Source organism: Pygoscelis adeliae, unplaced genomic scaffold, assembly GCF_000699105.1.
Source record: "Pygoscelis adeliae isolate BGI_AS28 unplaced genomic scaffold, ASM69910v1 Scaffold392, whole genome shotgun sequence".
In the NCBI taxonomy this organism is placed as follows: Eukaryota; Metazoa; Chordata; class Aves; order Sphenisciformes; family Spheniscidae; genus Pygoscelis; species Pygoscelis adeliae.
This window is the reverse complement of record NW_008824293.1, coordinates 1,156,367-1,168,118: the sequence shown is the minus strand read 5'-3', so window position 1 is coordinate 1,168,118 and position 11,752 is coordinate 1,156,367. Positions and strand designations below refer to the sequence as shown.

The 11,752-nt window shown below is 50.5% G+C and overlaps 1 protein-coding gene across 1 annotated transcript in view; it reads right to left on the bottom strand.

The window, feature by feature from the left end:
- Nucleotides 1–10,392: 10,392 nt before the first annotated feature.
- Nucleotides 10,393–11,752, bottom strand: part of RAP1GAP2 (RAP1 GTPase activating protein 2) — a 21,601-nt gene continuing 20,241 nt past the window's right edge. The window contains exons 21-22 of the mRNA XM_009318833.1: nt 10,544–10,623; nt 10,393–10,422 (exon numbers count right to left, since the gene is read on the bottom strand). Of these exons, the coding sequence (XP_009317108.1) occupies nt 10,393–10,422; nt 10,544–10,623 (110 nt within the window). The remainder of the gene's footprint in view (nt 10,423–10,543; nt 10,624–11,752) is intronic.

Sequence of the window (11,752 nt, the reverse complement as noted above, 5' to 3'; positions counted from 1 at the left end):
GCCCGGGCTGCGCCTCCCCACGGACCAGCGGGCAGATGTGACCGCCCCGCGGGTGTCGGGCCAGAAAGGGGGGCACGGACAACGCCTGTTCGCTTCCAGAGGCTCCAGCAAGCAGGAGGGACGCGCGGCTCGCCGGCCTGAGGTGGTCCTGGAGGAAATCCCCAAGGGAAACGCTTCTCCGTTACTCAGAAATAGGGAAAGGGGAGATGAAGGAGCCTGCTCTTGCTCGGTGTCGGCGGCTCCTCTCCCTGGGGAACGGACAATCCGGCTGCAAATAGAAGGTAATAGCATGGGCTCGGGATTTTTTTTTTAAGACTGACGGGAAGCGCTCAGACACGTAGCGCATAAAACTGTGTTTGGTTTTGTTTAATGATGGAGACAGAATTTAGAAGTTGAGAGACTTAGTGTAATAAATTTTCACTCACCAGAAACACCCACCGTGACCATCAACGTTAACTCCCTGTCCCTGTTGGAAGGAGAGCGGCACAAGCTGGTCTGCAATATCGGGCACTACTACCCAGACGACAACCAGGCTCAGTGGCTCCGGGAGCCGAAGGACTCCTGGAAGGTCCCCGATGTCATGAAGAATGTTCTCTCGAGCAGCCACTGGCAGAGCAGCAATGGCACCTACAGCTCCTCCAGATTCTTTCTGCTCACAGCCTCCCTGAAGGACGATGGCCGCAAGTACACACGCTGGGTAGGCCACCCGCGCCCGCAGTCCCCCGTCAGGAGAAGCGTGACTGTGGAGGTGAGAGGTACGCTGCTCGCCTGGGGACATTGTCCCCTGCACACTTGACCCCGTGGGAGTGCTGGGGGGGGAACTTTCTACTGATTTTTCCCCCCCTCTCAGTCTTCCCTTCCACTGCTCTTCTCAAAAAAAAAAAAAAAATCCAACAAAATATTCTTTTTTCATCAGACTTTCTGCCGTCTTGATGAAAAACAACAAAATTGACTCCTTGATTCAAAATTAAATAAATGAGACAGACCACTTTTTTTTACCAAAACGTCCATTTCTCAGGGAAGTCAGTTCCTGGCCAGTTCTGGCCCATAATTAACAGTCTTTTTCATAAGCAAGAGCCAGGTCTCTTTTGAAGCACCTACCAGATGCCCATAGCAAAACATAGAGAACTTCCTCGAAAACAGCTTTGAAATGTGAGGGGGTTTTTTTTGTCTTGAGCAACACAGGAGATAATCTTTGCAGAGCGGATTGAATGAGGACATAATTTCAGACCAAATATCAGTCAGTAGAAACCTCATCCCAGGGTATTTGGGGTAAATCTAAATTTGGCCTTTAATTCAGTGGGATCATTGGACTCCAATAAAATACCCTGCAGCCTGATTGCGGTTGCAGGTTCACCACCTGCCTGCTGGGGCTCATTCTCACTCCCATCCCCTGCAGTCGACCTATACCAGCTGCTGCTCCCATCCCCATCCCCTGCGCGCGGTGGCAGCGTGGCCGGGGTAGGGCAGCGTGGCCGGGGTAAGGCCCCGCAGCCCTCACGTGTCTCTGCCGTTCTTCTTCCTTTTGCTCATGGGCAGAAGCTACCTCCACCGCCTGGCTGCTGCTCCTCCTCAGCCTCGCCGTGTGCCTCGCGGGCACCTTTTGCTACCATCGGAAAGGTAAAATAACCTCCAGGCTACCAAATCCGGGCTGTGGGGAGGGAAGGAGTCTGCTGGTGGTGGTGGTGGCACTGCTGTGCCAGCCGTCCCCACGGTGGGTGGCCGAGGCTCTCCCCAGGACCCGTGTCGCCAAACTGGGTTGCCAGTGCTGGGAAGTGGAAGCCGTGCTTGGTCTTCTTTTAGCCACAATCTCTTTTTTTCCCTTTTTCCCTGCCCTAGTGAGGAGCACTGCTAAGGAAGGTGTGGTTTTTGTTTTCCATTTTCTACCTGAAACACATTCGGTGCTTTCCATTTTACTCTTCGCTAATTCACTGCTGTTTTACCCTCCAGCCCAAACCTTACTAGAGGTGGGACCTCCGGTGCCAGCCAGGTAAGGAGCAGAGCTCGTCTAAAGAGCACACAAAAAATGCTGAGTGCCAAATCTGGAAGGGAGGGTGGAAAATGACAGCATGAAAGGCTGCTGTCTGCAGGGCAACCGTGGAGGCAGCACGAGTCGGACGGTGCCGCCCGGCGACAAGCGATGGCGGCAGGAGGCGGGCAGCCCGCTGCCTGCAGGAAGCACGCTACGGAGCCTCCAAGGGCTGCACGTCATCTGTGCTTCCACGCCTTGTCAAAGCTACGACAGTCCTGCAAGGCATCCCGGAGCAAAGGGGAGGAGGACAATTGGGGCGATGTTTTTTCTGGAGTCTGTGGTAACCATGGCAGTAGGACAGGGGCTCTCAGATGCGACAGGCACATACAGCAGGGAAGAGAAGGCAGTAAAACTGAGACAGCATTCAGTATTGTGCATTGCAGGGCGAGATGAGCACTTGATCTACATCCTTACGCCATCCATTCTCGTTCAGTCTTTTCTTCTTCTGGAACTTCTCTTCCTTCGGTAATTACTGCCCCTGGCTTGAGCACATAAAGCTGTCATGAGCATATCCCAAGATCAGTGTCTGTTGAGGTAGCCAGCAAAGGCCCTCTTTGTGCTAGGCACGGCATGTTGTCCTTGGCCAAAAATAGGCTAAGAGTGGGGGAAAAAAAACCATATCCCCCCATATGTCAGACATATCCCTGTCTGACGTGGAAAATGTTGAAGATTGCTCAGTGTCGGGGTAGGCTTGACTCCTCTCCTGATTTCAAAGGACAGTGGGGGGGTACACAGGGGTCTCCTGTAACTCCTGGGCTGTCTGCTCTGAAGGTGAAGAGCTGCTTTCTCTGGTTGGTGTGGCTGGTCTAGGCCACCCTGATGGCTCACCCAAAGTCCTTTGTTCTCCCTCTTTATGCAGGCAAGTCTGGCACTTCATTCACGACTCTGCAAAGCCATGGAAATTGCTCAATTGCCATATATTTAAATTCTTGCAGGAGGCAACCAAAAACCCAACCACTCCAGTTGGATCTTTTGAAAGAAACCAATTGCCTGAGCAGTGTACATTTCCATCTTTTTTTTTTTTTTATAACATGCTTGGATTTTAGAATATTTTCTTATAAAAAATGAGCACCAGTTGGCTAATTTTGACAAAGGGATACAATTCTCAGATACAGTGAAATTCCTGCAAGGTCGTTTCTTTTCTTTGAAACAGAAGTCCATGCAGAGGGAGAAAGCCTTGGCAAGGGAAAGGATACAGCATGGCTCAGGTGGCGTTGTCATAGGGTCAGGGGAGAAAAGAGGGGAAATATGTGCAGGACAGAAGCTTTAATAAATTTCCTTCTCACAGGAGAAGCTTTAGTGGGAGCCGCATTGTCCCAGAAACCCAAAACAAATCCAGAGACTCTTTGTTCATTTTAATTTTTTATTCCCTTTTCTTCTGCTCGCCTTTAGGTTTAAAAGGGGTGAAAGATGGTTTTCTGACCAACAAAGAGAAAAAAAAGCCATAAAAAGACAAATGTGTTTATTCTGATTCATTGCAACAACAAAAAAAGAGCACGAATGAAAAATTGGAGAGAGGAGAAGTATCTCCAGCACATTGCCAAAAGCCCCACAACTTATTTGCCTACAAATACAGATTCCAGTGACGATCAGCCACTAGCTATGTGCGCGCGTAGCAGGACTGATGCGCTGGCTCTTGCCAGCCCTCTGTAAAGCACTCGCCGCTGTTTCAAGTGAGTTTTGCTGCTCTCCTCAGGAAACCAGAACCTGACCGCGGCCGGAGGAAAGAGGTGGCTTCATGTTAGGCTGGACCCGCTTCATTTTAGCCAGAGATGGGATTTGGCAACAGACAGATTCAGTGCTGGCTCATCATCCTCTGGACAAGGGGAGAATTTGGGTTTGGTAACCGAGAATAATTTTTACACCAATAAAGATTCGTTAAGAGAAACGGAACTTTTTAGGTTTTGTTTTGTTCTTCATCTGCCGTTCCTGGTGGAAGCCAGCGGCTGTGATGAACATGTCCCCATAGCTCACGCTTTGCTCTAGGCGGGTGTGCACAACCCGAAGCAACGTCCCGAGTCTTCAATTTAAAGGAGGCTGGGATGACCTCCCCTGAGCGCTGGCGGCAGCTCAAGCGCTGCCCAAGCCCCTTTCCTGGGCAGTTTGTGCTTGGCTTTGCTGCACCTGGGCAAGAGCAGCCGCAGCCCCAGCACGTCCCACCCCGCTGCTGCAGCCAGCACCCGCCCGGGACCCCGTCCCAGCCCTCCCCGGGCACGCACAGCCCACAGCTGGGGCTGTGAACGGTCCTGCCGGAGCATCCCCCGCTGTGTCGAGCCAGGGTTGCCGCAGAGTCTGCGGGCATCAGGCACCCGAGCCGGGCTGCTGCATTACGGAGGGTGAACAAAATGCTCCTCGTTGTGGAATTTTTTTCTTGGCAAAGGCAAGTATTTTATTCTCACAGGTACAAATTAATGAGTTCGTTCCCCTCGTCACAAAATGTTAAAAAACTAACGCTGGCTAATAGCTTTGTGCTCCATTCAGCCTGAGCCGTGGGGAGAATGTACCAGACACGCCGCCTCCAAACAATAACAGCTTTTTTCTTAGCGTCCTGGGAGGAAGAGATCTGGGAAATTAGGGGGATTTGAAAAGAGCCTGAGGAGCTGGAGAGAGAAAATCCAATTTCATAGTTAGCTCATGGAGGACGTCCAAAGGCAGCCAAGATGCCAGAGACTGACGACCCAAGGTAAACTAAGCTAGTTTAGACAAACTGAATTGCTGCCTGTTTATTTTCTTTACCACATGTGGGCTGGCTGCTGACGGGGACCAGTTTATACTGAGGGACCAGTTTATATTGAGCTTTATGGGGCACTAATTCCAGTTCAAAAAGAACAGTTCACTTGATTAAAATTGCTATGCATTTGTAAAAGAAAAGCCGGGTCCCTCCTCTGTTGATCTGGTCCTAGCGTTAAGAGCATCAGCAGAGATGTCCTGATTTACACCTTTTTGCACTCTGACACTCCTCTACTTCAGTTTGTGACTTTTATGTGAGCTCACCCAGATTCACACCAGTAACGGCTCAGCCCCGGTCTATGCCATCGCATGGTTTTTACAGGGGTGTAAAGAAGATCATTGTCTGTTCCCAAAGAGCTCAGTCACTTTATGGACATACACAACATAGTACACATATGGACACAAAATATGTTATTTATTGTGAATTTTGCAAAGACACAGTTAAGCAACAAAATATACATTTGTGAACCTTTAGTTTTATACATAACAATCTGCTACCATAGCAATAAATTAAATGTACATTATTTACAACAGACATAGGCCACCAGGAACTACAAAGCACCGCCTCTCTACATAAAAAATAAACTTTGTCAGATACATTTCTTCAAGATTTATTTTCACTCTATAAACTCTCTTCACATTCTAATGATATAAATTCAGCATTTCCCTTTGCAGGATATACGCAGTGCTACATTCATTAAAACATAATGAAAGCATGCTCTAGGACTGGGGAATGACAGACTCTTTGCCAGCTCTAGTGGAACAGAATTTGGAACGTCAGCAAAGCAACATGAGTGCAAGGTGCTATCTGCAGAGGTGCCGAGCTCTGACCAGCTGCTGGCTTTAAAAGCAGTTATCAGCACTAAGAACCTCTTGCAGTCAAGCCAAAGACAGATGAGAAACCTCAGCCCAGGTTAACAAGCCCATTCATGCCAGCAACGTATCCCGGCCCCTTCACCTGCCATTCCTGAAGACCCTCAAAACTCTGGAACAAAACTGAGTTTGTGCTTAGGATCCCCCCTTTTTGCTCAGAAAAAAAGCACTTTCATGTTGTGCTTAAGTGTAATCCTGTGCTTGACTTTGTGGGATTTCAAGAGGATGCGAGTACGTGCTTAGTGCTTTCCTGAATAAAAGCCCAGATGGAGCAGCAGCTCACTGCCAGCTCTTGGCAGCTGCAAACCAGTCCCCAGGGCTAACGCAGGAGACGCTGGCAGAGGGCAGCAGGTTTCCCTCCCCGCTCTGCTGCAAGGACTCGGAGCCTCCAGCACCCGCGCTGGGGAGGTGGACCTGGACCTGACCTGCCTCTGCCTCTCACCAAGGTTATGAACTGGTCCAGGCCAAGTAGCAGCCAGGGTGCGGCAGGAGCAAGCCGGGGACCGAAACCCTGGCGAGAAGGGGAGCAACCCCCTGTGACAGGAGAGACCTCCCCATGCAGCCGGGGGCTCCCCCAATCCTTCCCCGGCCGCGTTTCTGAGCCCCTTCTGCTCCCTCTGCAAAGTCACTTCTGAGTCTGGTAGAAGTCATGTGCATGGAAATGGTGGGGATCGGAAAGGAGAATGCACTACCCAGTAATTTTAGTGTCAGTTAAGGATCCTTTCTTTTATATATATATAAAAACCCCTTTTATATGTGTATATATATGTGTGTGTGTCACTTATAAGCACAAAACATCTTGCAATATTGCAAATATACAGGAACACCTTCACCCACTGCTGGAAGTGCAAATGCCTCCGAGGTTTAACACAACTGCTGGTCAGTCCCCAGCACCGCTACGGGACAATTCGGGACAATTCAGGGACTGAAAGGAGCACACCACACACACACAGCTGCAAGGGCAGGCAGAAACCACGCTAGAGCCTGGCTCGGACAGGAGTTTTAAAAGCCCAGTTGCTATTAAGGATGTTGCAGTAGGTTTTTACAACCCATCGTGAGAAGTGCTGTTGAAAATGTCCCAGAGCACGCAGGAGCCGCTGGCAAACCTTGTGCCAGACCTTGGCTCCAGGCCCCGCTGCCGTTCCAGCAGGCTGGCACGGGGAAAGACAAGTCCAACACACTGCATGTCTCTCCCTGAAGCTTCACACTGTCCTGCCTGCCTGTTAATCCCATTCAAATAATTCTACAAATCAATCTAGGTCAAAAAGGAAAGTCACAGTTTCAAGTAAAAAAAAAAAAAAAACAAAAATTAAAAACCCAGCTGACAGTAGCCACTGCATCTTCTGCTGAAAGATCTCACGGAGATCAACACCCATGCGAATGACGACGTCTATAGAATCAAGCAACTTCTCAGGGAAAGAAAGCAAAACCAAGAACAGACCCTCAAAGCAAGTTGATGCACCAGTCAGTATTTCTCTGCGCGGCATAAGAAAACCAGACCAAAAACTTCTAAGAGGAAGAACTGGGGATGGGTTTGAAAGTGCTACCAAAGCATCATCAGACAGAAGTGCTGAACAGCAAAGTATGTGGAACCTGAGACATCCAGAGCTGGCTATGGACCAGGCTAAGCACACTGTGCTTTTCCTCTTCCAAAGAAAACCTCAAGATTTAAACTCTATTTAAATGCAACTCACTGAAAGCAGAAGGGAGTGTCCCCACTGGTGGTTATTGGTATTTACTAGTCCTACACAGCGCACTTAGTGCCTGCGAAACTGTTCTCCGCCTTTTCCACAATGTGTTTTCCTCCTTTAATCTGGTTCCTTTCCCATTAAGGCTACAGCCTTTTCTTTTCAAACGGATAAAATACATGCACAAGTGGCAGCACCTATATGAACTGAACAGTAAGGTTGTCAGATAGTACCACGCAGAGCCTCGGTTAGCAGAGCTGGTTCGGTTTGGCTTGGCTTTGCTCTGGTCCAGGGGGAGGTGGCAGGGAGGAGGGGAGGTGATGGTTTGCTTCTACAAGCACTTGTCCCCGCAGAGAGGTGCATCCCCGGGGAGCAGCTGCAGCCTCAGGCAGGCGGCCTTGGGAATCCCCCCTGCAGCAGCTGCCCGGGGCTGCTTCTGGTTGTGCAATTCTGCATGCATCTCCTAAAATTCGCTGTCAGATACTTTTGTGCCCCTCAGAGCTCCAGCTGTGTAAAGTTAACTTTGGAACTCAAAGTTCTGTTTTCATTAGGAATCATGAACTCAAAGAATTGCTTTCACTTGAGATTGAGAACCTTATTTCACGGGGGGGTTGCAAAGGTCACAGATTGTGGTAAGGGGGAGGAGGGAGCATCTCTGCAGCATTGCAGTGTATCTTTCAAAAAACTGATAAGGAAAATCTATGAGCAATGTGAAATTCATGGACAGACTTCAATAAGCTTTAGACAAAGTTCCGTAAAAGAGCAAAAGGATTTCTTGGCATGTTGAGAGAGGTATTTTTTGGAAAAGGGCATTACAGGGAAGTCACCTTGCAGAATTCATAATCCTCATCTTTCAAAACAAACAAAAGCATATTCAAAAGCAAAGGGACAGATTCTGCAAGGGGTGGAGCAGCCTAATGCCATCCAAATCACTGGAGTTTTATGTATTTGCTTGCCTGGTGATCCAACCCATAGGGTAAAGCAGAGCCCACAGGGTAAATTCACTCTGAGTACCAGTTCTGGTATTTAGATATACTACAGCTTTAGCTTTGGTTAATCTTTTCCAGGCCTGTGCTCAGAGTTTCAGGCAGGGAAAAAGCAGGGAGGCCGCATAAACCATTTCCTGAGCTGCCGAGAGAGGACGGGTCGGCCCCAGTCACCGGCTCTGCTCCTCGGGGACTGGTTCAGACGCCCTCCTCTTGTGCCAGAAACTACGTAAGCACGGAATAAGAGGCTGCATCTGCCCTAAAAGTTTTGCAGTGTGGGTAGTGAGCTGGAGGGGGAAGGCAGCAGGGGGGAGGCTGGTGAGCTGCTGCAGCCCTCACCGCCCCCTTGCTGGGAAGAACCGCCCGGGCAGTGCCGTGGGGGAAGTTTTGCCCCCTTGTCTCCAAACAGAGAAGAGCAACAGCAAACGACGGGGTGACGGAACTGCCCCGGGGACAAGCAAACATGTAAATTTGCCCTGACCATCTACCCTTCCAAAAAACAAACACAAAAACCCCTGTTTCCCCACCGAGAGCTGCAAATAAAGCATGGAGGCACGCAAACCGTGCGGGGGGTCCGTCCTGCTTCCCCTCTGCCCATAGAGGAGCCGGCAGGCGAGCTGGGAGGGGGGGATGGACAGCACCCGCCCGGCACCCATCAGCAGCAGCACGCACGGGTGCCCGTGGGGCGAGACCGCACGGCACCACGGAGGGGACATGGCCCCCGGCCGCACGCGTGTGCCAGGCAGTTGGAGACGATCTCCTCCCGCGGCACAGAGGGAGGGGCGCGGGGCATTTGCTGGCAAGGGGTTCACCCGGTGGGAAGGTGGCTGGGTCCCTGTCGGGGCAGAGATCGTGGCAAGGTGAGAGCTTCATCCCGGTGCAGAGGTGCAGCCGGGAGGCGAGGGTACCTCACTGCCCACGGCCGGGGCGTGCATTTTCCCACGAGATGTTGAAGAGTTTTCCCTTTGTTGAAACAAAAATTCTCTGCAAAGAAGAAAAGGATAAAAGTGTCAGAGACTGTGTGGAAGGAGAATATCCTCACTCCTGCAGTGATGGCTATGAAACACCAGTCCCAGGGAGGGAGCTGAAGCCGCAGCAGTGCCCATCCCCGAGACACCAAGCCACCCACCACCCCTGGTCCGGGAGAGGAGGAAACTCAGTGAGGGCCTAAAAATCACGGCTTTTTCAGACCCATGCTTTCGGAAATGGAAATTCCTCTCATTTTAAGTTTTATGGGCTCTTCTGCTCAGCTAGGAACTTCCTAATGAAAACCCTGATTTCATGACATAGAAAGACTCCAGGAACTGGAGCCTGTCAGAAAACCAGTAAATAAATTCCTCATGGCTTAAAAATGCCTCCTGCCTGAAAGCACCCACTCGTGCTGGTGGCCCCACGCACGGGCAAAAGCTGTGCCGCCGGACAGAAAGTCCCCCAGCCGCCGAGAGCCCAGGCTAATCGTGCTGCACTCCCTTCGCCTCCGCTCATAAAATCCACCTCGTAAATTGACTGTTTCCATCTGGTTTTTGGAAGGGGCAGGGACACCTGCTCTGCTTTTCCACCCCCAGTGCACAGAGCAAAGCACAGCAAACTTCATCCTCCCTGCGGAGATGGGCGCAAGCGTTTCACGAAGTGGTTAACTGGGAAAAAATGAAACCTACTGGGCTGTGGCAAATCGTCCCTGAGAGCAGGTGGCAGAAGCGCTGTGGGAGCACCTAAAAGTACTCCAAAAGGAACATGTAAAGCTACACACCGGCACCGACGAGCACAGACCTATCTGTCATTAACCTCTACAGTTTTTCTCACTCAGTGCTGCCCTCATCTCGCAAAAGCGTTTAGGATGCTTTAAGATATATTATTGATCACATATTTAATAATAAACAGTGCAATTAGCCAACGTTAGCTATGCACACTTGACCACAGAGGAGGTAAGTCATTTTGCACAACACCGTATTACAAACACTCACCTTTTACAAGTTCATGACTACTTCTTCCTGCTAGTGGCTCTAAATGACAAACAGAATATGGGTTGAGTTGCAAATGAAGGGGCAAGAAGTCATGAAATGACTTTCCCCCTTCCCCTCCCTCACTGACTGCCCTTCGCGGGCTCTGCCTCCTGCTCCGCAGCCCCCGCAAACCCTGGACCCCGCTGCGCCACCAGCGCTGCGTGCCTGCAGCCGGGCAGGGCAGGATGTGGCCATGCAGCATCCCGCCTGGCGAGAGCCGCTGGCACCTACCGTGCTGGAGCTGCCGTGGCTGAGCTTGTCAAAGCGAAACTTCAGGTTTGACCTTGGAGAGTTTCTGTTCTTTATATCTGCTGGAGGGAGGGGAAAAGCAAAGAAGAAAAATAATAATCTGTGAACAAAAATATTTGCTGAAGCGGTAGTGCCGACTGCCGCTCGACCAGCCTGACAGCCAGGCACTTCAATAGACTGTCACGAGTGCTACCAATATTTAGTCTATCTTGGCTGAATGTTTGGCAAAATCTGCACATTAAATGTTTTTGATGGAACAAGTTGAGGCTTAATTACATTTCACAGTCTTTCTACTGGAAATGCCACTGAAAAGGCTACAAGAAATGACTGATCCGTATAATGTATGGGTGGATTTCCATGTTCTTGGCAGGAAAAATACAAAATAAACACTTTAAACGTTAAAAGGGGCTGGTTTAATAGTTCAGAAAATCACTAATGAAATAAGATGGAGGACCTGTGGGGTGCTGAGATACAAAAAGGCAGCCAGCCTGCACTCTGCAGCCCAGCTTCCCCCTGCGCTGTTCCCAATTATGGAGCTGTTCAGGGTGGATTTGTGCCTCGCTGGCTGTTTTGCAAACAGCTCCTAAGTTCATAACGTGCATTTTCATTTGGATCGTGGCGCCTTCCGACAGGCATGCTGCTGCACGAGGAAATTAAAGCCGCGGGGATCTGCGGGCGAGGGGCGAGCGCTGCAGACATCCCTCAGCCCCGGCACTGCCGCGCCGTCACCAGTGCTGTCACCGCAGGATGCACCAGCAAAGGGCCATTTCTGCCAATTTCACCCTGTTGAATTGCACCTCATTCTGCAAATCGTCCGACTGAAACGGATGAAGTTGGTGGCAGAGTGAGTTAGCAGCAGGGGTAATGGAGCCAAGACCAAGGGAAGCTGCTTGTTTATTAAATAATTTGTGAGTCATGGCTCGGTCCTTGGAGACAGTGAGTTTCCACGACTACTGCACATGTCTGTGAGGGGAGAAGGGAGGAAACAAAGCCACAGCAAAAGCCACCTCTGTGCTCTAGTTTAGAAGGGAAACAAATTCCCCATAGAAATACAGAAGTAAAGCACATGGGGCCGCCTCTCCAGAACAGCCCCGTTGGGATCGGGGTTTCGGGAGGAGTGAGGGCTTGCCCTGCATCCCGCGGGATGCCCATCCTGCCAGGGTGAGCACGGCCGCTGCTGCGAGCCGCCAC